The sequence below is a fragment of the Arvicola amphibius genome, chromosome 10, assembly GCF_903992535.2.
Source record: "Arvicola amphibius chromosome 10, mArvAmp1.2, whole genome shotgun sequence".
Lineage (NCBI taxonomy): Eukaryota > Metazoa > Chordata > Mammalia > Rodentia > Cricetidae > Arvicola > Arvicola amphibius.
In genome coordinates, this window is record NC_052056.1 from 77,188,947 (window position 1) to 77,215,211 (window position 26,265).

The window sequence follows — 26,265 nt, forward strand, 5'->3', positions numbered from 1 at the left end:
TTACATTTAAAAGAAAGGAAGGAAGGAAGGAAAGAAAGAAGAAAGGAAGGAAGGAAGGAAGGGAGGAAGGAAGGAAGGAAGGAAGGAAGAAAGGAAGGAAGGAAGGAAGGAAGGAAGGAAGGAAGGAAGGAAACTAAAAGGAAAACCAAATATGATAAGTGTGGATTTAATGCCTGCATGCATAACTAGAAGAACCGTCTCCCACCTCTCAAGTGTGGCGCTTGGGAGTATCCCCAGGATCCTCCAGAACCCTATACCAGCATGGAGGAACAACCTGAAACTGATTAAAAAATGAGGCTTCGATTCTCAGCTCCTGGTTATTAGGGAAACTTGGAAACCCCAGTGTGAGAAGTTAAAAGCATCTCAGCCTGCATCAATACTTTCACTTAAAGACCCTGGCTTTCCTTTACAAAACTTAGGTACCTCTTAGAAGGCTGGTGTGGGGCCAGTTAATGCATGCTGTTAAACCCCTGCTTTCTTGCCTCAACTCCTAGACCGTGAATGTCTCTTCAGTGGAACTATGGTTCAAGCACGCAAATTTATTTTCTTCTTTTTCTCTAAAGGTTATAGGTTTTTTGTTTTTGTCTTACACTTTATTTATTTCATATTTGTATATGACTGTGGACACATGGATGCCAGGCATGGAGCAGACGTTCTGAGCTAACTTGCAGGAGTCAGTCCTTTCCTTCTACCCTTGGATCCCAGGGACCAAACTCAGTTGTGAGGCATGGAGGCAGGGACCTTTACCCAGATAGGTTTCTTTTATCATAAAAGTAAAAATAAAATCCCAGTTATTGTGGAGCCAAGGCAGAGGGATTGGTATGAGTTTGAGATCAGCCTGAGCTACTCAAAACCCTGTCACAAAAAATGAAAAAGGAGCTGGAGAGATGGCACAATGGTTCAGAGCACTTGCTACTCTTCCAGAGGACTTGAATTTGGTTCCCAGCACCTACATAAAATAGCTTACAATCTCCTGGAACTCCAGCCTCAGGTGATCTTCTGGCCTTGCAGGCACCTACACACACAGATGCATATAAATGTAAATGAAACTTTTTTAAAAAAAGAAAACAAGCCAACCCCCAAGAATGGCACAGAATATGCCAAAGGCAAAGAAACAAAGAATGCAGGTCTGAGGCTGAGCATGGTGGCACATGACTTTAATCCTAGCACTCAGGAGGCAGATGTTAATTTGCTTACTTCTCCCTTCAGTGTCCTTTGCACAGGCACACATGTACACACACATGTGCACAATGGCCTTTACACGACCTGTCGTGTGGCTGTGCTACACCTGTTCCACTGTATGTTATTCTCTTTTCCTAGTATGTCGTTGTGTTTCTGCCACGCTGTGTGTAGTCACCTCTGGCAGTGATGATGTGCCGTCATGAAATAGGTGTGCTTCCTGTTGATGAGGAACTCAGACTAGATCTATCTGAGTAATAGGTATGCTTCCTGTTGATGAGGAACTCAGACTAGATCTATCTGAGTAATGCAGCCAGCATGGATTAAGGGTCTTGGTTCATATGACCTCAAGACATGTCACTAAAAGTGTGCTTGCTGGATTGAGAAAGATAGGAATGTGGTGCTAGACGGTATAAGCCACCCTGTAGGAAGTTCAGGGGAGCTGTGCGCCTGTACACAGCGGAGATGCTGCCATTTAAGCCAAACCAGAACAGTGCCAGGGCTCTGGTGGGAGGGTTAGGGTGTGCAAGTGATACTCAAAGCTATTCCTCTTGTCAGGGTGCTGCGTTCTACAGATCCTGATCGCTTCCAGGTAATGTTCTGCTACTTTGAGGATAAAGCTATTCAGAAGGACAAATCTGGTAAGCTTATTATTATGGTACTCTCATGATAAAATTGAGTAGGAAAGAGAAAGAATATTTCATATTTTCTATTCACATAGAGAAAATAGTTATATGAAGTTACATTCTCCATTGGAAATATCTTCATAAAATAGATAACCTTAAAAAATACTAGCCGGGCGGTGGTGGCGCACGCCTTTAATCCCAGCACTCGGGAGGCAGAGGCAGGCGGATCTCTGTGAGTTCGAGGCCAGCCTGGTCTACAAGAGCTAGTTCCAGGCCAGGCTCTAAAAAAGCTGCAGAGAAACCCTGTCTCGAAAAACCAAAAAAAAAAAGAAAAAAGAAAAAAATAATACTGCAAGGTGGGACCAGCAGCAGGTAGTGGTGGCGCACACCTTTAATTCCAGCCCTCAGGCAGAGGCAAGCAGATCTCTGAGTTTGAGGCCAGCCTGGTCTACAGAACGAGTTCCAGGTCACACAGAGAAACTATTTTTTTTTTTAAAAAAAAAAAAAAAAGAAGAAGTAGGGGAAAAAAGGAAGAAAAAAAGATATCTCAGCAGGTAAAGGAACTTGCTGCCAAACCTGACCATGTGAGCTTGAGTGCTGACTCCATAAATTCACAATCTATTCACACTATGAGATACAAGTGCACATGTGCACATAAAATAAATAAAAATAAGTATGAAAGACTTCTGCTTTTTTATTTTTACTTTATTTATTTTTGGGTTTTTAAGACAGGGTTTCTCTGTGTAGGCCTGACTCTCCTGGAACTCACAGAGATCCACCTGCCTCTGCATCCCAAGGGCTGGAATTAAAGGTGTGCACCATCATCACCAGGCCTTCTTTTTTTAATTTATTTTTATTTAATGTTTTGCCTGCATGTATGTTTGTGTGAGGGTGCCAAATCCCCTGGAACTGGAGTTACAGACCATGGTGAGCTGCCCTGTCAGTGCTGGGAATTGAATCCCAGTCCTCCGGAAGAGCAGCCAGTGCTCTTAACCACCGAGCCATCTCTCCAGCCCCCAAAGACTTTTTTAAAATATTCCAGGGCGGCCTGGGATGTAGTGGAGCTGACAAAGTGCTTGCCTGGCGGGCATAAAGCCCTGTGTTCAGTTCCCAGAGCCACACACCTGGCGTACTAGTATAACCACCATCCCAGCACTTGGTTGTGGAGGCAGGAGGATCAGAAGTTCAAAATCATCCTCAGCTACATAAGGAGTTCAGGGGCAAGGCAGGATACTTGGAAAGCTGTCAAGGAGGTGGAGGTAGGTATCCAGGCTCCTTGGGAGGCCAAAGCAGGAAAATTGCAAATTCAAGGCAATTTTGAATAACTTAGAAACCCCCAAGCAGAAAGAGAACTGGGAGACGTCTCAGTAGGTAAGAGTGCTTGCTATAGAGTCTGACCTCAGATCCCAGCACTCGTGTATAAGAGAAATGGCTGTGTGCCCCTGACCTCAGTTTTGTGGGGCCAAGACAGCTGAGCTCTTGAAGCTCACTCGCTGGCCAGCCTAACCCAAATGACAGGCTTCAAGTTTAATGTGAGAACCTATCAGAAAACTTAGATAAATAGTGATAGAAGAAAACACCCAGTATCTTCCTCTGGTGTCTAACTGTGCACACTCAAAGCACGCCCCACACAGGTGTACATACGAGCATATGTGACATATACAAAAAGGGAGGGTATGGGAATATAACTCAATGGTAGAGGATACACAAAAAAAAAATTTTAGTTTAATTTAAAAAATACACCTTTCTAATTTTGCCACTGCTGCAAGGACCCAAAATAGGAGTACAGTCTCTGTTCGAAAGTGCACCAGCGGGGCTGGAGAGATGGCTCAGAGGTTAAGATCACCGACTGCTCTTCCAGAGGTCCTGAGTTCAATTCCCAGCAACCACATGGTGGCTCATGGCCATCTATAATGAGATCTGGTGCCCTCTTCTGGCATGCAAGCATATATGGAAGGAATGTTGTATACATAATAAATAAATAAATAAATCCAAAAAAAAAGTGCACCAGCATCCAGACATTGGTTTCTAATGTCTTCTGCTGAAAAGAGCTAGGGCTGTTCCGATGGTCCTTTATGGATCTGCAGCGTCTTTCTGTTGCCAGAGACAGTTCTGCTTCTAAACAACAAGAGCAGGCTGAGAGGACCAAGGAACCAACTAGACAGACTCTTAGTGAACAAGTTGTCATATATTATTTTATCAAATATCATAATTTAGATGTAAATATATATAGTATTTTTATAATTTTCCTTAATTGAAATGAGTTTACATTATAAAAGATATTCATCATAATGATGTTCTAAAAAGAGTAAAGTTTAATACAAAGTGCAAAACAAAAATAGGGAGACTACATTCGGAGGTATGTGTACTGTTGTTCCTTTTATAAAATGGCATAGGATTTTCATAGAAGCTATACACATTTGCAGGCATGCTTTAAATCACATTAAATTTAAATTTAAATCTGTATTACTCACATTACCTAGTACACTGTGAATACCGTGTAAATCCTCATACTATTTTCAGTATGGTTTTATCCTGTGAGTATTCCCTGTGTGAATGTAGGTGCACCGAGTGCATTATATTTGTTTGTTGGTTTGTTTGTTTTTTTTTTTTAATTTTTTGAGTCAGGGTTTCTCTATGTAGCCCTGGCTGTCCTGGAACGAAATCCGTAGACCAGACTGGCCTTGAACTCAAGTATTCAACTGTGTCTGCCTCCTGAGTGCTGAGATTTAAGTCATGTGCCACCATGCCTTGGTGGGTTTTGTTTTCTTTGAACATATAGCTCAAGTTGGGCTTCAACTTGTGACCCTACCTTGACCACTTGAGTACTAATATTACAGGAGGGTTTGCCATGACCTGAAAGTCTTTGAACCTCGTGTCAGTTTAGGCTAGAGAGATGGCTCAGCAGTTAGGAGAACCTATTGCTCTGTCAAAGGCTGGAGTTCAGATCCCTGTAACAGCCCTCCAAGGAGACCAGTGCTACTCTGGCCTGTCTGGGCACCTGTACATACATGTGCAATAAACACAGACATGCACATAAATAAATCATTTTTACAAAAATTTTTTTTTAAGTTTTCAATTTTGGAGCGTTTCAGATTTTAACTTTTTTTTTTCTTAGTGGTTCTGAGGATTAAACCCAAAGCCTCACACATACTGGGCAAATACTCTACCACAGAGATACAGCCTCAGCTTGCATTTCACATATATATTTTTGGAGTTTTCTTTTTTTTTTTTCCGACACAAGATTTCTCTGTAGCTTTGGAGCCTGTCCTGGAACTAGCTCTTGTAGACCAGGCTATTCTCAAACTCACGGAGATCCGCCTGCCTCTGCCTCCTGAGTGCTGGGATTAAAGGCGTGCGCCACCACCGCCCGCATTTCACATATATTTTTAATATGCATTTGAATATATATACTTTTAAGACATGAGTCCATACTAATTATTGAATAAATATAAAATAGGGAAAGAGAGGCAACTCTTTCTTAAAGAGCTCCAGTTAATAAAAGTAGAAGCTGAGCGTTGGTGGCGCACACCTTTAACCCAGCACTCAAGAGGCAGAGCACAGGTGTTTCTCTGGAGTTCTAGGCCAACCTGCTCTACAGAGCAAGTTCGAAGATAGGCTTCTAAACTACACAGAGAAACCTTGTCTCAGAAAAACAAAACAAAGTAAAAGAAATGGAGATAATAGAAAATCCTCATGAGCAGCCAAAACTAGCAAAATTTCAAAGAGAAATTAGATAGATACATAATTGCAAATATCTCCCCCAAAGACACATTATCTGTGGTGGTGGCAGTGGTGGCGGTGGCTTTAACTCGCTCACCACACCTCTTCTGGAGTATCACTTAGTTCCTCAGCTCAGAGTGTAAGTTTTATAAGTATGAAAAGGAAATGTAGTTGCTGAGATCATGTGATGACCGTTGACATCAGAAATGATAAGAGCTATAGATATCATAGTTCTCTGATAGGATGAGAGAAGAAAAGCCCAGAGCCAAGCATGATGCCAAACACCTGTAACCTAGCACCTAGAAGTCTGAGGGAAGAGTATTGCCATGAGTTCAAGTCTAGCCTGGGCTACACATTGAGTAGCAAGTCTGTCAAACCATGTCTCAAGAAACCCAGAAAAGGGACTGGAGAGATGGCTCAGCAGTTAAGAGCACTGACTGTTCTTCCAGAGGACCCAGGTTCAATTCCAGCACACACATGGCAGCTAAAAACTGCCTGTATCTCCATGATCTGACAAACATGCAGGCAAAACAGCAATGCACATAAAATGAAAATAAATTATTTTTAAAAAATGAAAAGAAACCAGAAAAGAAAAGCATATCACCTCTGGTATTCCCTCTAAGTTTCTCAGATCCTACCCTGAAGAGCAGGCATCAGATAGCTAAACTGAAGGACCATCTTTAAATTACCTGTGTCCTTAACATACCAAGATCATGAAGTCCAGGAATAGATTGAGGAATCAACACATTCTAAGAGACCAAGAGTTGTAAGCAAAGTCTGTGTGGTGTCCAGGAACAGAAAAGGACATGAATGGGAGAATTAGAAAAACCCAGGTAAATGTTGAAGTTCTGGTGATGGTGTCACACCAGTGTCTGTTTCTAAGTTTTGACAAATGCAGGCTGGTTATGGCTGATGTAACTCTTCCAGTAAGCTGAGGAAAGTACAAAAGAACTTGGTAATACTCTCCAATTCTGTGAGTTTGGGGTTGTTTGTAATTTTTTGTGACTGTACCTAATCCTGGGAACCACCGTCTCATTTCAGGGATGATGCAGTGTGTCATTGCTGTTGCTGACAAAGTGTTCGATGCCTTCCTGAACATGATGGCAGATAAAGTAAGCATCACCAGAGTGCCAGAATGTGCCTGCTGGAGGCACACGGAAAGCCCTACGGTACCTCTCTTCTCACTCTAGGCTAAGACCAAGGAGAATGAGGAAGAGCTTGAGCGGCACGCCCAGTTTCTGCTGGTGAACTTCAACCACATCCACAAGAGGATAGGAGGAGTGGCTGACAAGTACCTGTCTGGTCTGGTGGATAAGTGAGTTTGGCTTCCCTCTAGTGCTTGTGTGTACATGTTAGTAGTTTGGAACAGAGAAAAAGCATCGTTACATCATCAGTCCAGAAAATAACAGTCAGAAGAAACCTCAAGGCTGATGCAGCCTTCCCAAGAATTGTCCCTCAAGTTTGTTACAACAACAGCCTAATTTTTAGACCTAGAAAACATACTCAAGGACCAAGTTTAGAGCATATCCTAATCCAGATCTAACTAGAAGTCCCAGGTAGAATAAGGATCTTTGGCTTCTGAGAACAAAGCATTTCCCCACTTCTCTTACTGAGAGACAACACAGTCTTAGAACATGGCAGTGTACTGAGACCTTTAGAAGGGAAGCTGGGGTAGCCTCTGAGGTATAAATGCCCAATTAGCACACAAACACCTTGCCTTCAGCTTTCCAAGACCATCTAGGGGTTCTAGAGACTCTCACAGAGGCTGCATGCAGCAAACCTGGTCCAAGCAGTTGCAGAATCTCTGAGGATAGGTCAAAGAGCCAGCCAGAGACTGAGACCAAGCCTTGCACATACAGTACACATCTAAGTCAGGCCTCTTGAACAGTGAGCCACATGTAAAATGAGCACAGCACACAGGTAGTGTCCTTCCAGCCCTAGGGCCATCATCCCATGACTGCTTTACTTCATTCCAATGTTCTTTTTTATTGATGCCATAACATGAGAGGTACTGGGGAGCTACCATCAAAACTAGAACTGTTGGGACTGGAGAGATGGCTCAGCAGTTAAAAGCACTGGGTTGTTCTTCCATAGATCCTGAGTTCAATTCCCAGCAACCACATGGTGACTCATAACCATCCATAGTGAAGTCTGGCCGCCCTCTTCTGGCCAGACATACATGCAGACCACAACACTGGTATACATAATAAGTGAATAAATCTTTAAAAACAAAACAAACTAGAGTTGCTTTGGAAAGGAGGTATGTGTAGCCTGTATTAGGCCTCAGGTAAGGTGGGATGGCCAGAGAACATTTCTGACCAGACTCCATACACCTCACTGTGGAGAGCCTAAGTGGATAGGTGCCATGTCTCCATGGGCTCATGCTGGTGCAGGGGAGGCATAGAGGCAGACAGTGTAGTTCCTAGAAAGTTCATCTCCTCAGTCCTGAGACCCCTTTTCTTGCTCTAGGTTTCCACACTTGCTCTGGAGTGGGACTGTGCTGAAGACCATGTTGGACATCCTGCAGACCCTGTCACTGTCACTAAGTGCTGTGAGTGTCGCAGTGGCGTGGATCTGCCTGCCACATGAGCTGTCTACTCTGTGTACACTCTGTGTACGATGTGCTCCTCCAGATTCCCTGGCTTCACTTACCCACATTGTTCCCTGATGTCTCCCACTAGGCTGCAGCAAGTTTGGAGTCCATGTGGGGCATGTGGTGGGAAGGGGTAGCAGACACATTGTTCCTGAGTCACATGTTTGGCAGAGGTAGCCTCAGTGACTTAGGGGTCTGTATGTTTCCAGGATATTCACAAGGACCAACCTTACTACGACATTCCTGATGCCCCGTATCGGATTACGGTTCCTGACACATATGAAGCCCGAGAGGTAAGTCCCACCTAGTCCTCTAGAATGAGGGGTTCCCTGGGAATGTCAAGACAGGTCCCCAAGCCCCCAGCATTAGCAGTATGATGGGTTTTGGCATTGTCTCACCTCAGGAGGAGCTCCTGGATTCCCAAGCCTATCTGTGTTCCATGCCTGTGCTTCTCACTGCACCCGCCGTCCAGTCTCTGCAGCACTCATTCCTGCTGCGAGTCGGCTACAGCCCTCAGAAGCACTGAGCAAGCATAGTTTTCAGAGCTCAGCCCTCTGATGCACGCCAGCTTTTCACTGGAGAACAGAATGGCAGACTCTAGCTTTGCCTTGCCCTTGGCAAGTGGGTAGAATAAATAGCCCCAGATGAGGAGGATGTCCCGGAAGGTGCTCCTCTCCCCACGGAGTCTGACTTTGTACCCCTGCTGCAGAGGACTGAACCGGGGCCAGGCTCAGCATTCCTCCGCCTAAGGCAGGGTTGTACCCTAACTTGGGCCTCCCCAGTTGGAAAAGCTGTCAGTCATGAGAATCCAGACATGTAATGTGGCACCTGTGGAGATTTTCTTACTATCTAGAACATGTCTTTCCCTTCAGTCCCTGACTTGCCCTGAGGTACACTGTTTATGTTGTAGGTTCTGCCACACAGCCTTATACAAGAACCACAGACCATAGTCCAGTCAGAATTCCTATGCCCTGGAGCTTTGGTGTTGGTGCATGCGCACTGATAGAGCTTCCGTATCCATTGCCATACACTGAGTGGCTTAAAGAAAGAGATTTATTTCCTCACAGTTATGAGGATAAAAAGTCTAAGAACAAAGTATTGGCAGGGGAGTGTTCTGAGGTCACTCTCCTCACTGTGTTTCCATGTGGTCCTCCCTCTGATGGTGGCGTCCCTCATATTTCCACATTTCATGTGCATAAGTATACCATACACTGCGTTGGGGCTCACCCCAATGGCCTTTTAATGTAATCACCTCTTTCAAAGCCTGTCTCCAAGTGCAGTCTCATTCTGAGTTTCTGAGGATCAGGGCTTCAACATAAGACTTTGGAAGGGACAGCCTGTGACAGTCATAACAACCTAGATAGGCTGACTTCAGGTTGTTCAACTTACAGAGCATTGTGAAGGACTTTGCTGCACGCTGTGGGATGATCCTGCAGGAAGCCATGAAGTGGGCACCCACGGTCACTAAGTCCCACCTACAGGTACTTTCTCCAAATATAAAAAAAGTAGTCAAAGTATAAACAACACTAGTGTGAATAAACAGAGACCAAGAACGTCCATCTGAAGCCCGAGAATAGTTGGTGCTCAGGAATCGTTCTGTTGGATGTGCCTTGCTTGTGGGATGAGTATGCTTGTCAGGTTAGTGGGCTTGGGTCTGACCACTACACTAGGTGAGGTGCTAAGGTGGTGGGAGGACTTGTGGCTGCTTGCAAGGTGAGTTGGGGGACGTGGGGGGCATGGACAGTGCCACAAGCCAGCAGCAGTACCACCCAGGCTTGGTGGGGTATGTGCACCTGAGTGAGGAGCCTTGATGGGCCTGGTGAGCAGACAGAAGCAAAGATTTGAATGCCAGTGGGGCTCTGTCTAGGCTACATGCATAGATATAGCTGCATGTCTGCCAGTGGGGTTCTGTCTAGGCTACATGCATAGATATAGCTGCATGTCTGCCAGTGGGGCTCTGTCTAGGCTACATGCATAAATATATCTGCATGTCTTCAAACTAAACTGCTGGCTTGCAAAGAGAACAAAAACGCCAGTCTCTAGAAGGGAAAAATTGTCTTAGAAGGAATAAAGATTTAAGGAAAGAAACAAAAAGGCACCACTAGAAGGGTCTGAGCTACCGGAGAGCAGGCCATTGGATGAAACCTATGAATGGACCTCTGTAGGGCTTTTCGAGGAGAGCTGAGTTTAGTTGGTTGGTTTTGTGGAGGAGGGGGGTTTGTTCGTTGGTTGGTTTGTGTTTTGAGACAAGTTTTCTCTGTGTGATGGCCCTGGATGTCCTGGAACTTGCTTTGTAGACCAGGCTGGCCTCGAACTCAGATTTCTGCCTGCTTCTGTCTCTGGAGTGCTGGGATTAAAGGTGTGCACCACCATACCTAGCTCAAGGGAAAGCTATGTAAGAAAATATTCCTCTTGGTGAAGCCCAGGAAGAGTACAGCAGCTGGCTCTGAGAGACTTGGAGGCAGTTTGAAATGCATGGTTTGTGCTAGGATCACTGTGAGGTTCCTCCTTCCACAGAGCTGTTAAGCAGGAAGGATTAAGTAATACTGGAAGAGAGGTCATCTGGACCTAATGTGGGGGAGAGTTACACACAGAAAAGGACAGATCCAGGCCTGGTTATATAAGGCCACCATTTATACCCTGTCATCTTAAATTTTGCCCCCTGGATTCTTGAGACTGGTTTTCTGTCAAAGCATTAGTTGAGAAATCTGGTTTCCTTCATATCATGTAGAGGAAAAAAGCCATAGCTACTAAGGAAAGCAGGAATCCTTTAGTGCCCAAAGGCTTCAGGAAACAAAAAAAGGATTCAGTAGGTAAAGCTTCCTCCCCACCCTAGCATTGTGTCCAGCAAACAGCCTTAAGAAGAAAATAGACTATAACAAGGCTTGGAAGAGTCATAATATTTCTACCAGGCATACTGTAATGTGGTCTCTTCTGCTTTCATCTGCAGTCCGTCCCTTCTGAGCCCTAACTTCATGCAATGTTCATTGGCAGCCTCACTGCCTGCCCCTCCTGTCTCCAGCCTCAGCCATCTCAAGTCTCCCTCAGTGCCCACCACAGTGGCCCAGTCTCAGTGCAAATCTGAGTTTATCTTTTACTTAACCATTACTCAGTCCCATCACCAGTGTCCAGTCCAGGTGGACTTCCCCAGCTACAGAAATCCCTAACATGAATATTGGTATTTTGTGTGAATATGCATTCTTCTTTTCCCACTCCTGGGATGATGAGACCATGCTGTCCCAAGAGTGAAAAAAAAAAAACTCTTTTGCTTTCTCTGCCATGGATCCCTTTGCCTCAGTGCCCTCCCGCTCGCCAACAGACATGCTCACATACTTGATCTGGGATACCAGTGTCTATTACACACATTGCTCAGGAGCAGAGTACTGCAGGAGCAGAACTGAGATCTCCATGTGGCTGCCATACAGCCTGCTGTTCACAGCAGACCTGAGGCTGTGCAGCTTCTTTTCCAGCAGCTGGCAGAGCACTTGGCAAATGGCAGACTGTCAGTCAACAGTGGTCTTCACGATTATGACATTCCTGCCACTCAGAGATCAGGGCCTCATCCTCAATCAGCAAAGGGCTCAACTTACTGGTGTCAGGTCCCACAGCTGCAGGGCAGGGCAGAATCAGCCCTGAAACCTAGAGTCTGACCCACTGCTTTATACTTTTAGAGTTTTACTTTCCATTAAGTGAAGTAGCATGTTTTCTCCATTTCAGGAATATCTGAATAAGCATCAGAACTGGGTGTCCGGACTGTCCCAGCACACAGGATTAGCCATGGCCACTGAGAGCATCCTTCACTTTGCCGGCTACAACAAACAAAACACGACTCTTGGAGTATGTGCGAATATCCTATGAAACAGTGAGCCCCTAACCTTGGAAAGCAATATTATAGGGCGAAAGACTCAGCCTATATATAGACTCTGATGAAGGCCCCCGACACCCATATCTCACACATTTGTAGGGTACATGGGATAACTGTTGATGAATAGGAATTTGATGAGGTTCCAAAAGAGGTAGTCATACATACAGATATTTACCCATTGTGCTTAAGTTTTGAAATATATACTATTTTACAGATAACACTTGATACATTGATGAAATCTGACTTTCTAAGTCTAGAGAGAGAGAGAAGGAACTGGCCTCAGACACGCATAGCATTATATCATAGTCACGCTTGTCTGGAGCAGTGCTTCTCAGCCTTCCTAGTGCTGCAACCCCTTAATACAGTCATAACTGTAGTTTTGTTACTGTTATGAATCACATGTAAATATCTGATATGCAGGATGTCTGATATGTGGCTCCTAGAGGTCACAACTCAGAGGTTGAGAACTGCATGCCTGGACCATTTGCTGGACTTCTCATGATTCTGTTTCCTGAAGGTGCTCAAATGCACACATGTGCCCCGGCTTCATCTTATCTGTTTAAGATATATTTAGATTCAAATGCAGTAGATTGAGTTAAATTAGACCCAAAGTTTAAATCAGGATCAGACAAACAGTAACCCTTGATGGTGATGGCCTTGCAGACTGCGGTTGTGTTTACTCTAGCCCTCCTCCCCTGACACTTAGTCTGAACCCAGAATATTGCTAGATGGGCTTCAATGATCAACCCTCTGCGTGGGCTGTGGATGGGCTGTGGAATGTGCTATGTGGAGGAACAGGGGTGAGGCACCCAAGAAAGGGAAGGTCTTCATCCCCCAGACAAAAAGGGGGAACTTGGTACAAGGTCAAAGGCCTTCTGGCCTATGTGTGGCTGAGGCAGTGGCAGGGAAAGCCTGGAGCTCTTTCATCATGGGGTTTGTACCTTGAAATTACTGGATTTATGATGTGACCAGTTGAACCATGCACAGCTAGCTGTCAGTAGCCTTCCTACTCTAACACAACACAGTAGGGTTGTCAGCAGTTAGGGGACAGAGACACAGTTCTATATTCAACCTTCCTCAGCCTGAGAGGTTCCCTAGAATTTTAGGGTCTCTCTATTTAGGCTTCCCCCATGGCGCTTGGAGAGGGCAGCACTTACAAGCTGAGTGCTCTTTACTAGGCACTAGCCAGCCAGCTTGCAGTAGACCTGTTCTGCTGGAAAGAGCTTCATCTTTGTCCTCAGAAAGCTATAGGTTACAAGTAAGGAGAAGACTCTTGTCTTTTTGTCAGTGGTTGTGTCTCATGAAGCTGGTCAGGATCTTGCTTTGTAGCCCAGGCTGGCTCCTGAGTTCTGAGACTAAAGGTGTGCACCATTGCGTCCAGCTGAGTAGACTCTTGATATAGAAAGGATGCTTTTGTTCTGTGTTTGATGGTTGGTTGTGCTTGAGATCCTGACTAAGGTGCCTCTGTGCTATGAAAGCAAAGGAGACCATAGTCCCCAGCTCTGCATTCTCAGTGGCATCTGTCATCATACACAGATGTGGAGAGGCCAGCATGGGCTGTTTCACTTGGTCACTCTTCACCTTATTATGTGCTGGGTGGTGGTGGCGCACCTTTAATCCCAGAACTCAGGAAGCAGAGGCAGGAGGATTTCTGTGAGTTCAAGGCTAGCCAGATCTACAGTGTGAGTTCCAGGACAGCCAGGGCTACAAAGAGAAACCCTGTCTCGACAAACAAAAATAAAAAAGAATATTTTTTTTATTTAGTTTTTTCCTGAGGCTTATAGTCTCTAGCTAGTGCTCTCGAATGTTATGTTAGCTTGCCAGTGCTGAAGACAGTCTTTGCATCAGAACTCGACTTCCTACCTGGTTTACCAAGTTAAACATGAGAAAAAGACTAAGTTTCACCATCTAAAATAATTCTCTATACTTTTCTGTAGGCAACTCAGCTAACTGAACGGCCAGCCTGTGTGAAGAAAGATTACTCCAACTTCATGGCATCCTTGAACTTGCGCAACCGCTATGCGGGCGAGGTACTTCTCTTGCCCTGTGTCAGAGGCTGTTCTGAGCATCTTGATTGGATGCCACTTGGCTCTTTCACAGTGGAACATGAGTGAGGGATGTGGGTGATAGGGAATTTCCCCATTTCAGGTGACTTGAGGAGCCTGTATACAAGCAAAATCAGAACATTCTGGTACATTTATGATAGTTAATTAGCACCTCTTCAAGAAAGTGATTTTATGTGGACACACTCAGGCATGCCAAGGCATTCTGTTTAGTGGTAGCAAACATGGGCTGTGTGTCATGCATTCTCTGGACACTGGCTAAGATATACATACCAATATTCTAGTCTTACAGGTAAAGAAACAGAGGCTCCTGAGACTAAATAACTTGCCAAAAGTAGGCTCAGGAACCATACCTGCTGACTCCACAGAGGGCGTCCAATCACACCAGAGTTATTCTAAGCTAACGCTGGAGGTGGAGACAGAGTTTATCAGAGTTGTTGTCTGGGAGTTGGCTCACCTTCCCTGAATACTCTGCTTTTTGCTTAACCCAATGGATGCTTTTCTTCAGTGAGCCATGACAGAGAGTCCTGAGAGAGCTTAGTCCATCCATGTCTTTAGAATGCTGTTGTGGCAGCAGGCCACAGACCTTTAGTGCATAGGCTTAGTTTTTGGGAAGAGTCCTATCTCCTATATAGCCAAGTATATGAATAATAAAGTAACACTCTCTGGTGGGAAAATTATGTATGAAAAGTAGTGAAGCTGATTTTGTTGTTTGAGTCATATCGAATCTGAGGTAAGTTTATTTATCTAACTTAATGTTCCTATGCCCTGTCCAGGCTTAGCACTATGTACAATGATGAATATGTGTCTCCACCTTCAAGGAACAGAGTTGGTGAAAACACTAACATATATTTCTTGAAGAGATGCTTAATGACAGCAGTATCATTGAATGAGCTTCATTTGGGACAGTGAGTCGTCACTGGCCAGTCCTAGTGTGAGCTCGGTCAGCTGGTAGCCAGGGCCTCACTCATGGGCCTGGCTTTCTGGCACAGCTGCTGATAAGTATACTTCTCCACAGGTACATGGAATGATCCGGTTCTCGGGTGCCACGGGCCTGAAGTCTAACCTGCACAAAATGATGGTCCAGGATCTGATTACAGCTTTGGACCACAATGATCCTCAGCACTATACACAGGCCATGTTCAAGCTGACTGCAATGCTCATTAGCAGCAAAGGTAACACACAGAACCGTGGGATGCTGGGTTCATTTCTAAGTGGATGTTTGCGTAGAAGTCCTTGATAACCTGTCAAAGAAAGAGCCGTGGTGCTGCTAGTGGAAACGCTTGCATCTCTCATGAGCCAGCAGCAAATAAAAGGCACTATTGGCCCCAGCTAGTACTGGCTCCCACATTAGCCTTGGGAAGCCATGTTCAGGCCCAGCCAAAATCAGGAGCCTTTGACTAATTTGTGTTTGGTTCCAGATTGTGACCCGCAGCTGCTCCATCACCTGTGTTGGGGTCCCCTCCGGATGTTCAATGAGCACGGCATGGAGACTGCGCTGGCCTGCTGGGAGTGGCTGCTGGCTGGCAAGAATGGAGTGGAAGTGCCTGTAAGAGACTGCACCCAGCTTAGCTCTGTGGGTGGGTGGGATGAGAGATGGCATCATGACCCTGGACAAGCCCTTCACTCTCTCAATCCTTGGTCTCCAGAAAGAACGTTGTGTGTGATAAAAGGTATGATGATGGAGTGGTGTTTATAGAGCCTAACTATGGAAGGTTCAGGATGGAAAGCAGTCTCTGTGGTGAGACCAGCAGGCTGTCTGTTACATGTCCATTGATGCCGCAGCTGACTGGGAGCAGTTGCTTTCTTGACTAATTGCAGGATCAGCCACCTTACCCTGGGTCTGTTTCTCTAGATTTACTCATGGAGCCTCTAGACAAGATTATACATGTTGAGTATAGCTTTTATGAAATGCTTGCTGCAGAAGCTATTTCAGATTTTCGATTTTTTTCTTCAGATTTGAGAATATTTGAATATTTACATATAGACAATAAAATATATTTTATGGAACACAAGTCCCATATGCAAGATACATGTTCATGTATATGTCATGTATATCTTTTGTAACCTGAAGAAAACATTTTGTAATACTTTTATAATTTTTTTTTATTTTGTATGTATAGTTATTTTGTCTGCACATACGTCTGTGCACCTCATGTACGCCTAGTGCCTGAGGAGGTCAGATCTCCTCGGACTGAAGTTAGAGATGGCTTGGTGCATGGAACAGAACCAAGGTTCTCTCCAATAGCAACAAGTGCTTTTAACCCCTGAGCATCTCCCCAGCCCCACCTGCATCCATTATTTTTAATGCACCTACTTGGTTTTGAGGCAAGGTCTCACTTCCCCACTGTGTCAGGCTTCTCCTGCACAGTTTGTAGCACCACACCCCTCACAGATTCTAGAGGCAGAGAATCAGAACTGATTCAGCGTCATAGGACAGAGCAGTGTTTGTGACCACTATTGTCAACCCTCACATTGCATCTTGGATTCCAGGTGCTCTTGAGTGTCTGAACTTGTAGTCTGTATTTAGAGTGGGTTATTTGAGCACCTAAGGAGCCTTAGTGGCAGACAAGGTGGAACACAGACCTCACATACCTGTCCCAGGCTGTGGGTCCTAAAAGCACCCATGGTGGGATCTAACTTCTTCTCAGGGACTCCTTCCCAGAGACACTTCATGACTGGGTGTGGTGGTGCACACCGTTGATCCCAGAACTCGGGAAGTAGAGGCAGGTGGATCTCTGTGAGTTCAAGACTAGCCTGGTCTATATAAAAAGTTGCAGGCCAGCCAGGGCTACACAGTAAAATCATGTCTTTAAAAAGAGAAAGAAAGCCGGGTGATGGTGGTGCACTTAATCCCAGCACTCCACTCGGGAAGTGGAGGCAGGCGGAGCTCTGTGAGTTCAAGGCTAGCCTGGTCTACAAGAGCTAGTTCCAGGACAGGCTCCAAAGGCTACAGAGAAACCCTGTCTCGAAAAACGAGAGAGAGGGAGAGGGAGAGGGAGAGGAAAGGAGGGGGGAGAGGACAGAGAGAGAGAGAGAGAGAAGAGATGAGGAGAAGGGAGAGAGAGGAGCAGATGAGAGAGAGAGAGAGAGAGAGAGAGAAGAGAGAGAGGAGAGAAGAGAGAGAGAGGTGAGATAGAGAGGAGGAGAGAGAGAGAGAGGAAGCAAAGCAGGTGAGATAGGCCCAGCAGGACTGCTCAGCATCTGTACCCTAACGTCCCTATGCCTGCCAGGACAGTGTCACCTACAGAACTGCCAGAATCTCCATTCCTGGCACTTCCAGTCTTAAGTGGTATTCTAGTCACCTGACACCAAGTGCTACAAAGTTAGCTGATGAGCACCTCAACTGACAGTCAGGATCAGCTTCAGCTGGGCCTGGTAGCCTAAGTTCATAGTCCAGCTAACTATTCAAGAAACTGAGTCAGGAAGATCCAAAATTCAAGCCCCACCTGACAGATTTCCTGAGACCCTGTCTCAAAAGTTGGAAAAGGGCTGGAGAGATGCTCAGCAGTCCAGAGCACTTGATGTTCTCACAGAGGACCTGGGTTCAGTCTCCAGGACCCACGTGCACATGACGCCCACACATGTAGGCAAAGGACTCATACACCTTTGTGTTTTTTTTTTTTTTAAATTTAGTTAGGGGGAAAAAACCAGTTCTAGGTATATAGCTCAGTGGAAGAGCACTTGCACTGCAAGTTCCAGTAGCACAAAACACCTGGACTACAGAGCCCCAGTTGCTTCCCATTTTGACCACCTCATTATTGTCAATACCATAGCTACCTTATCTCTGCGTGGACCGGACGCCTCACAGACACCTTAGAGCTCCTTTCCACACTTCCTACAAGTGGCCCACCAAATATTCTACTAGCTTTATCTTTTTACCTTTAAATAGATCCAAATAGAATTTGGTCACATCCCAGAATTTCAGCTGTCCCTGGGGCCCTGGCCTCCTTTGTCTCCCTGACCTTAAAGCAGCCCCAGTGTGTTAGGTTTTTTTTTTTTTTTTTGTTTTTGGTTTTGTTTTTTTTTTTGTTTTTTGTTTTGTTTTTTTGTTTTTTTGTTTTTTTTTTTTTTTGCTTCAGGCTATGATGAAAACCCTTGGCTAAAAGCAACTTATGGAAGAAAGAGTTTATTTTGGCTGTGGTTCCAGAGGGTGAGTCTATAAGTGGCAGAGTTATGGCAGCAGGACGTCAGAGCAGGCAGCAGAGAGCTCAGAGCTGATTTCTCCAACACAAAGCAATGAGAGTGAACTAGAAGTGGAGCAAGGCTATAAACTCTCAAAGTCCACCCAGTCACATCCCTAATTGTTCCATAACATCCCCTAAATAGTGCTACCCACTGGAGACCAAGTGTTCAAATACCTGAGACTGGGGGCATTCTCGTTGAACCACCATACCCAGTGATACCCAGTGATTAGTCACTTTTCTATTGTTGTGATAAAACACTATGACCAGGGCTACGTACAAAAGGAAGAGTTAATTTGGGACTCATGGTTCCATAGGGTTAGAGTTCATGATGGCAGAGTGGAGTAGTAGTCTGCAGATGGCTGGAGGAGCAGCTGAGTGCTTATATCTCAAACCACAAGCAGGAAATAGAGAGCTAGCCCTAAAAGGCAGAGTCTTAAAACCTCAAAGCCCTCCAGCAAGGACACACCTCCTGCACCTTCTGAAACAGCCACTAACTGGAGCCAAGCGTTCAAATGCCCAAGTCACATGGGGACATCTTCAAACTACCACAGTGATCTCCCTACCTCCATACTTCAATAGGAGCATGCCAAAAAAACCTGACTGCATTGAATCTCTCTGGTTCCCAGACCCATTGATCCTCTCCCACCAACCTTATCTAGACTGACAAACTTGTCATATGACCTCAGATTCCACTTGCCACCTGCCTTTGTCCCTTTCTGCCTACTTGCGTGCTCTGCTGTAGCTGTTGCTCCTGCTCTTGCAGACTGGTTCCTGCCTAGCTGCATGTCATCTCCTCTCCTTAGATGAACATGTCACCACTGGCCATCTCCAGGACTTGTGTCCAGTGTTCCCTGCCATCTCACCAGCATTCCCTGGCTACCCTGCCTGCACATTCTCCCTCCATGCTCCACACTGCTACTTTCTCAGGTTTATTATCCTCTGCCTCCTGCTTACTTCTTGGACTGTGTGCATTTGTTTGTTCCCAGAGTCTGGGAGGCCCTGGCACAGAAGTGGATCTTAGACAGATGAGTGAGAGTCTGGCCTCTGCTTGGCTCCTTGGCCCCATCAGTTCTGGGTTCCCTATACTAACAGTAGTGAGAGGCCAGACTCCAAGAGAAGACACTGGCAGGTGTAGTTCCTTGACTTTCTTGGATTGACAGTGCTATCCTTAACACGAGTGGCTGTCTATGCTTTAGGCCACAGGAGGAAAAAGAAGTAAAGAAGTGAGTGTTGTTCTTTTTAAAAATGCTATAAAGTCCCAGGAGGCAGCTGTAGGCAGGCAGTGAACTCTGGGAGCAGCCAGTCCCAAGCGGGTCACCTAAGATCCCTGGGCAGTTCCCCCGAGCAGCAGGAAATGCTAGCGAGTCCCAGTGCGGCTTGGGGGGGGGGGTGGGGTGGTGGACGGGCAGAAGACAGAGACATGGAGAGATACAACATGTTGAATGTTTATTCAGGGGGTTATGGAGGGGAAAGGGAGAAGGGGGGCACACAGAGAGAGACAGAGAGAGACAGAGAGACACACGTCCACACGCCAAGGGACAGGAAGAGAGAGATTCAAGATGGCAGCGAGAAGGGTGGGGGAGTCACTGGGAGTGAGTGTGGCTTGCCCCTTAAAGGGCCAGAAGAATAACCCCAGGTCTTCCTTATAATAAAAAGCAGGAGATTAGACACTATAGTTTGACGGAATTGGGGTGGCGGATTCTCAAAACTGCTTCCAGCTGATTGTGGGCATCATCTTTGTGGTGGGGGGGGGACCTGAGAGAAGGCTGGGTGCTGGCCACATCCTGGCATAGCTGGTCTCTTTGATCCTGACCGGATGTCTGTGGCATGGAAATGTCTGGTGTCTCATATCCTGTTTAAGGTATTGGCAGAACAAAGAACAAAGTTAAATTAAGGAAAAAAAATTTTAAGATCAGGGAATTGAGGGGGATGTATCTGACCTGTTTAAGGTGGATGCTTTAATTCGGCTCCCTGGAACTCACAAGAACTCCTTGGGTTTGTGAAAACAGAAGTTTTAGACACATAATGACTGTAGCATATTTTTGTACAATGAAAAGTATTTTTTAATACTATGGAAGGCAGCATAAGAGATATATTTGATTTGAAATTTATTTGGTGAAGTTTATTTGGTGAGGTAACTTGGCAAAACCTCTCAGCTATCAAACTGTCAGAGATCTTTGAGAAGGATAAGATTTTACTTGAGTTACTGATTAAAAAAATGACAGAGAATTTACTTGGTTGGCACCCAGAGCTACTCTTTTTGGGTCCTCCATGGTCGCTAAAGTTTGCACTTGACCTTTGTTGGTTAGCGCCAGGCCTGCCAGGCTCCAGAAGACCCTATGGGCTAAGAAATCTGTAGGAAGACAGGCCTACCTTGACATGAGCACCTAGGCTGTCGATTCCAGCGATTCTGTCCACATCTAGAGGTCTTTAGTTTAGATGAAAGGCAGTTTTTCCCAATGGTCAGTGCTCGGCAGTCGACGCGAACTTTAGAAGGACGTTGTTCTGTCTGTCTTCTGTCTTCTTTGGAGGAAGCAGGAGTGTTGCTGCTAAGGAGCCAACCTGTCTCTTTTTGTTATGAAAAGTTTTTAATAATTAAATATTTAAATATCACATTCCCCAGATCTCTGAGCAGTTGAGGGCTGGATTATATATAGCTGCAGAATAGAATCTGTCTGGAAGGGTGGGTCTGAGCTTGACTGTACTGGCTCTTAATAGGTAAGACTACAAAGGCAGAAAGAAGAAACTGCTTGCAATAGAAGGTTAATGGCAGAGCTGACAATAGTGGAGAACAGATTAATATTAAATATAAGGCATTTTTGTAAGAGACTTAAAAGTACATACCAGTTTAAAATATGATACTTATGATTTTGTAGTCTGAAATGAGATATAATGAACAATTATTATACATAGAAAGAGTGAACAGGAATTGGGCAACGTGGATGCCTTTGATGGGCCCTATCAAAGACATGCCATTGCACAAAACATATGTAACAGGGTTGACATAAGGAATTTAGTGAAAACCGGAGGTGGGGGGTAAGCTTAATGAGAGGGACCTAAAGGCATGATCTGCTCTGTTGCTGAGCTGCTAATGCCATAACACAAGCTGCAGAAGGGGGCAAAAGGCTGGAACTGAAAAAACTGCACCATGCCATGGCTGGCTGGAATTTTAAAAGCCGTCTTAGCGCCTACATATTTGCCTGTACGGTGGTAGTTTTGAACAGAGACGGATAAGTGTGGAGGTCTGTAAGGAAGGCATTAAAGCGTGAGGCTGCAGGGCGTCCAAAAGGCGTCCCAGCGGGGAGGCCAGAGTGATAGGTCTGGACGGCTTGGCTCCCATGGTCAAGGCCGTGAAAACACCCACAAAAAACTGGCACCTCAAGCCTACAACGAGAACAGCTCCCCGTTCAGGCGAGATGCAGATGGCACGAACACCCAGGACACGTGAGCAGGTGTCCCCATTTCATGAGTGGGGTGCTAATGGCCTAGCTGGATCTGGGCAGATTACTCAGAAACCAGAGGCCGGGCCGCACCGCAGCAGCAGTCACAATGAAAAGAAGGAAGAAAAGGAATGAAAAGAGAGAAAGAGGAAGAACTGGAGACCCCAGGCCTCTAGGTGCGGGTGAGCCGGGAGGCTGCGCCATCCCAGGCATGGGCTTAGCAAAGGAGACAAGCCGAATTGAATGCCAGCGAAGGGAACAATCAAGGCCCTGAAGGCCCGCGTTTGGGGGTAGTACCCCCCAACCCTAGAAACACCGGGGGCTGCTGGGAGCTCAACGGTCAATCTCTCAGGTTAAAAGAGACTGTTAAGCTGGCCGAAATGGGGACACTCACGATTAGAAGCCGGTGTTGTTGGCGTGGGTCGTTGTTGAGAAGGTCCTTGGTTATGATTCGTCCCAGGAGGAGCTCGGAGTCCTGGACGGACTCCGGCCCCGAGTGGAAGTCTGGAGCAGGCGAATCTGTCGAGTCCATGGCACCAATGTTGTTCTTTTTAAAATGTTATAAAGTCCCAGGCAGCAGCTGTAGGCAGGCAGCGGACTCTAGGAGCAGCCAGTCCCAAGGCAGAGACTCGCGGGTCCCAAGGCAGATCCCTAGGCAGTTTACGAGCGGTGGCTCATCCCAGGCAAGCTGGTCCCACCATGACCATGTGGCAAGTGGGGAGAGACAGCTCGAAGCAGGTGTGGACATGCGGCGGGTAAAAGGCACATAGACACAGTAGGCAGGCGTAGAACTGGACATTTATTACTTAGAGGAGAGAAAGGAGAGAGAGGGGGACAGAGAGACACGCGTGCACACACCAAGGGACAGGAAGAGAGAGATTCAAGATGGCGGCGAGAGGGTAGGGGGGTCCGCTGGGAATAGGCATGACTTGCCCCTTAAAGGGCCAGAAGAATAACAGTGAGGTGCTGGTGTTTTTTGTTTGTTTTTTTGTTTGTTTGTTTGTTTGAGACAGGGTTTCTTTGTGTAGCCCTGGCTGTCCTGGAACTCTGTAGACCAGGCTGACCTCAAACTTATAGAGATCCTCCTGCCTCTGCCTCCTGAGTGCTGGGGTTAAAAGGCGAGCGCCACCACCACCTGGCTTGTGTTTGTTTTTAAGAAAGCACCTCATTCTGTAGCAGTAGTTGTTTTGAAACTTGCACTGTGCCCAGGCCAAACCTGAACTCATTACCATCCTCCTACCTCAGAGTCTTGAGTGATGGGACCTTACGCACGAGCTGCCACATTGAGCTTTATGCAGTAAATCAAAGGCAAGTGGCCCGTTCTGTTTTCCGGAGGGGCTGACACTGCCTTCTCACTTGCAGTTTATGCGGGAGATGGCAGGGGCCTGGCACATGACAGTGGAGCAGAAGTCCGGCCTCTTTTCTGCTGAAACAAAGGAAGCAGACCCCCTGGCGGCATCAGAAGCAAGTCAGCCTAGACCGTGTCCCCCTGAAGTAACACCCCATTACATCTGGATCGATGTACGTACCTACCAAACTCTGCTGTGCTTTGTACGGTCAGCCTTGGGGACACCTGCAGTAGGTTGGCATCACAGCCAGCCTAGGCGTCCTGACCTGAGGGAAAGAGTGCCCTTTAGACCCCCTCCTCTGGTTCTCCCTGCCTTCCTGTCACCAGAACCCTCTTACTAGCTGCTCTCACTAGCACTGGGATGAGACTGGCCCACCCCAACTTATACAGCTTGCTTCCCTTCTTACCTAGTTCCTGGTACAGCGGTTTGAGATTGCCAAGTACTGTAGCTCCGACCAGGTGGAGATCTTCTCAAGCCTGCTGCAGCGCTCCATGTCCCTGAATATCGGTGGAGCGAAGGGGAGTATGAACAGGCATGTGGCAGCCATTGGACCACGTTTCAAGTGAGGATTCTCTTTCTCTGGGGGCATCTGGGCATGTGGGGCATGTATGTAACATGTGAATCATGATATGGATGGGTGGAGTGTCCTGTGATGCTTCTATGCAATGTAGAGTAAATCTTATGGCACTGTTATCAGGAGGAACACGTAGAAGACATGAGCCATGAACCTATGGCTGGCCAAAAGCCTCTTCAACCCCTGTTCCTCTAGTCGTCTTTCTCACTAGAACATGGACTCTGCTATCATCTATGAGGGGCCCATGGCTAGTACCAGTGTGCTTATCTTCCCAGACATGGTAGAAGCTCTCTGTCTGCCTCTTCCCTGAACTCCAGACCGTGACCCCATGGCCACTGAACACCCATTAGAACCACACTCCTCAAACCAACTACAAAGAAGAGCCAGTCCTCTTGTTAATGTCCACTCTGCCACTGACCTATACTTTTCTGCAATGCAATAGAAACAAGTTACTAGGAAGTGGTTCCTCCTGATCCTTTCCAGGGGCGGGTCGCTGTCATAGACTTCCTCCGTCTGCCTCTACCACCACCCTGGAACAGCATTCACCTATAGGATCAGCTGGCCTCATAGATTCACTCAAAAAAGTCACCACTTGCAGTTTGCCCTCCTTTCCTCTGCCATCCTGTGTAACCACATATGTCTGGCTCCCTTGTAATGGTGGGTCTGATTGCTCTTGCTTCCTTTTATATCCAAAGCCACTTGGAGTAGATCAAGGCCTTTCTGTTTATCTAATCCCCACCACAGGCCATCTCCTAGGACTCATTGGCTGCACAGGTAGCATCTATGCCTTTGGCTGGTGCAAACCATCTCTGGGGTATCCATGATATACTCTACCCTTCTTGCACCATGCCTTAGCCCAGTCTTACTATCCACAATGCCTCTAGAGCCTCTTACACCTGGATCCAGGTCACCCTGTTTGCTACATGTGAAGATGCTTGTTCCATAGGGCCCGTATCACTGTCAGGCTATAGCTGCAGTCTGTCCCTCAAGAAGAACCCCACCTGAACCTGTTTGTGGGATTTTTGTGGCATTTCATTGTGCAGAGATCTTTTTATTTATTCTGGGACGGTGGTGGCACACGCCTTTAATCTCAGGAGGCAGAGGTAGGCGGATCTCTGTGAATTCGAGGCCAGCCTGGTCTACAAGAGCTAGTTCCAGGACAGGATCTCCAAAACTACAAAGAAACCTTGTCTCAAAAAAGAAAAAAAAAAAGATTTATTTATTTTATGTGTACCAGTGCTCTATCTACATGCATGCCTTTATACCAGAAGAGAGCATCAGATTTCACTACAAATGGTTGTGAGCCACCATGTGGTTGCTGGGAATTGAACTCAGGACCTCTGGAAGCATAGCCAGTGCTCCTAACTTCTGAGCCATCTCTCCAGCCCTATGCAGAGATCTTGTGTCTTACCCAACAACTTGACTCCTGATCTCCACCCCAGGGTTCTAAGCTCCCCACAGACAGGAGCAGAAATGCCCCCACCTATGCTCCACATCAGCCTCCCCCTCTGGATGGAATTAAACATTCCACTGCTGTAGCACTGTCCCAATGGGGACTAAGCTGCAGACTGCTTATGAGACTGGAACTTTTAGTCCAGTCAAAATACCATAGAGGCTGGACACTGGTAGTGCATGCCTTAATCCCAGCACTCAGGAGGTAGAGGCAGGCGGATCTCTGTGAGTTCGAGGCCAGCCTGGTCTACAGAGGGAGTTCCAAGACAGCCAAGGCTACATAGAGAAACCTTGTCTCAGGAAGGGTAGAAAAAGTCTTTCCATATGGACTTTATGCAATGCTAGGGCTGGAACTTGGCATTGGGCATGCTAGGCATGCTCTCTACAAACTGGGCCCAATCCCAACCCTCTCACTCGGAGATCTTTTACCTGTAGGTTTTTAAGTGGTTCAGGGCCTTACTCTGCCACACAAGTGTGAGGCTAATGAGCTACATCTTAGTGTAGAAGAACTTTTACTTTAATTAACTAATTATTTTTACTTTAGGGCTTTACTGTACAATACCTTTGCCCATCCATAGAAAAATTTTTTGTTTTGTTCTGTTTCTGTTTTTTCAAGACTAGGTTTCTCTGTGTAGCTCTGGCTATCCTAGAACTCACTCTGTAGACCAGACTGGCTTCGAACTCAGAGATCTGCCTGCCTCTGTCTCCCAAGTGCTAGGATTAAAGACATGTGCCACCATCTTAAAAAAAAAAAAAAAAAAAACACTGTAATCTTGATTCCTGAAAGACATAGGCAAGAGGATCAGAAATTCAGGTTTATCTTCATACTCCAAAAGGGTATTGAAGGCCAGCTTGCAACATCTGAGACTTTTTCTCAGAGGAGAGGGAGAAAGAAAACACAACTAAGTGATGATACCTTGGCTGTAATGTTTCTGGGCTCTATATTCAGGGGCCCTGGGGTTTGCTTGGGGCTCAGCCCTTGGCTAGGGCTTCAACGCTGTGGCTCTTTTCCAGACTGTTGACCCTGGGCCTGTCCCTCCTACATGCTGATGTGGTTCCAAATGCAACCATTCGAAATGTGCTTCGAGAGAAGATCTACTCAACAGCCTTTGACTATTTCAGGTATCATTTCAAGCTGTGTTGTGCATGTGTCCAGAAGTGGCTGCAGTACAACTTAGAACACCCTTGTCCTCTAGGAAGTTACTTACATAAGG

General features: G+C 46.1%; 1 protein-coding gene across 1 annotated transcript in view; it reads left to right on the top strand.

Annotated features, from left to right (window-relative positions):
• Positions 1-26,265, top strand: part of Pi4ka (phosphatidylinositol 4-kinase alpha) — a 134,044-nt gene that overhangs the window by 87,783 nt on the left and 19,996 nt on the right. Inside the window, exons 23-35 of the mRNA XM_038345205.1 lie at positions 1,738-1,820; positions 6,570-6,640; positions 6,719-6,843; positions 7,998-8,079; positions 8,331-8,414; positions 9,513-9,602; positions 11,839-11,958; positions 13,924-14,016; positions 15,068-15,224; positions 15,471-15,598; positions 23,039-23,197; positions 23,436-23,587; positions 26,066-26,173. Coding sequence (XP_038201133.1) covers positions 1,738-1,820; positions 6,570-6,640; positions 6,719-6,843; positions 7,998-8,079; positions 8,331-8,414; positions 9,513-9,602; positions 11,839-11,958; positions 13,924-14,016; positions 15,068-15,224; positions 15,471-15,598; positions 23,039-23,197; positions 23,436-23,587; positions 26,066-26,173 — 1,452 coding nt within the window. The remainder of the gene's footprint in view (positions 1-1,737; positions 1,821-6,569; positions 6,641-6,718; positions 6,844-7,997; positions 8,080-8,330; positions 8,415-9,512; positions 9,603-11,838; positions 11,959-13,923; positions 14,017-15,067; positions 15,225-15,470; positions 15,599-23,038; positions 23,198-23,435; positions 23,588-26,065; positions 26,174-26,265) is intronic.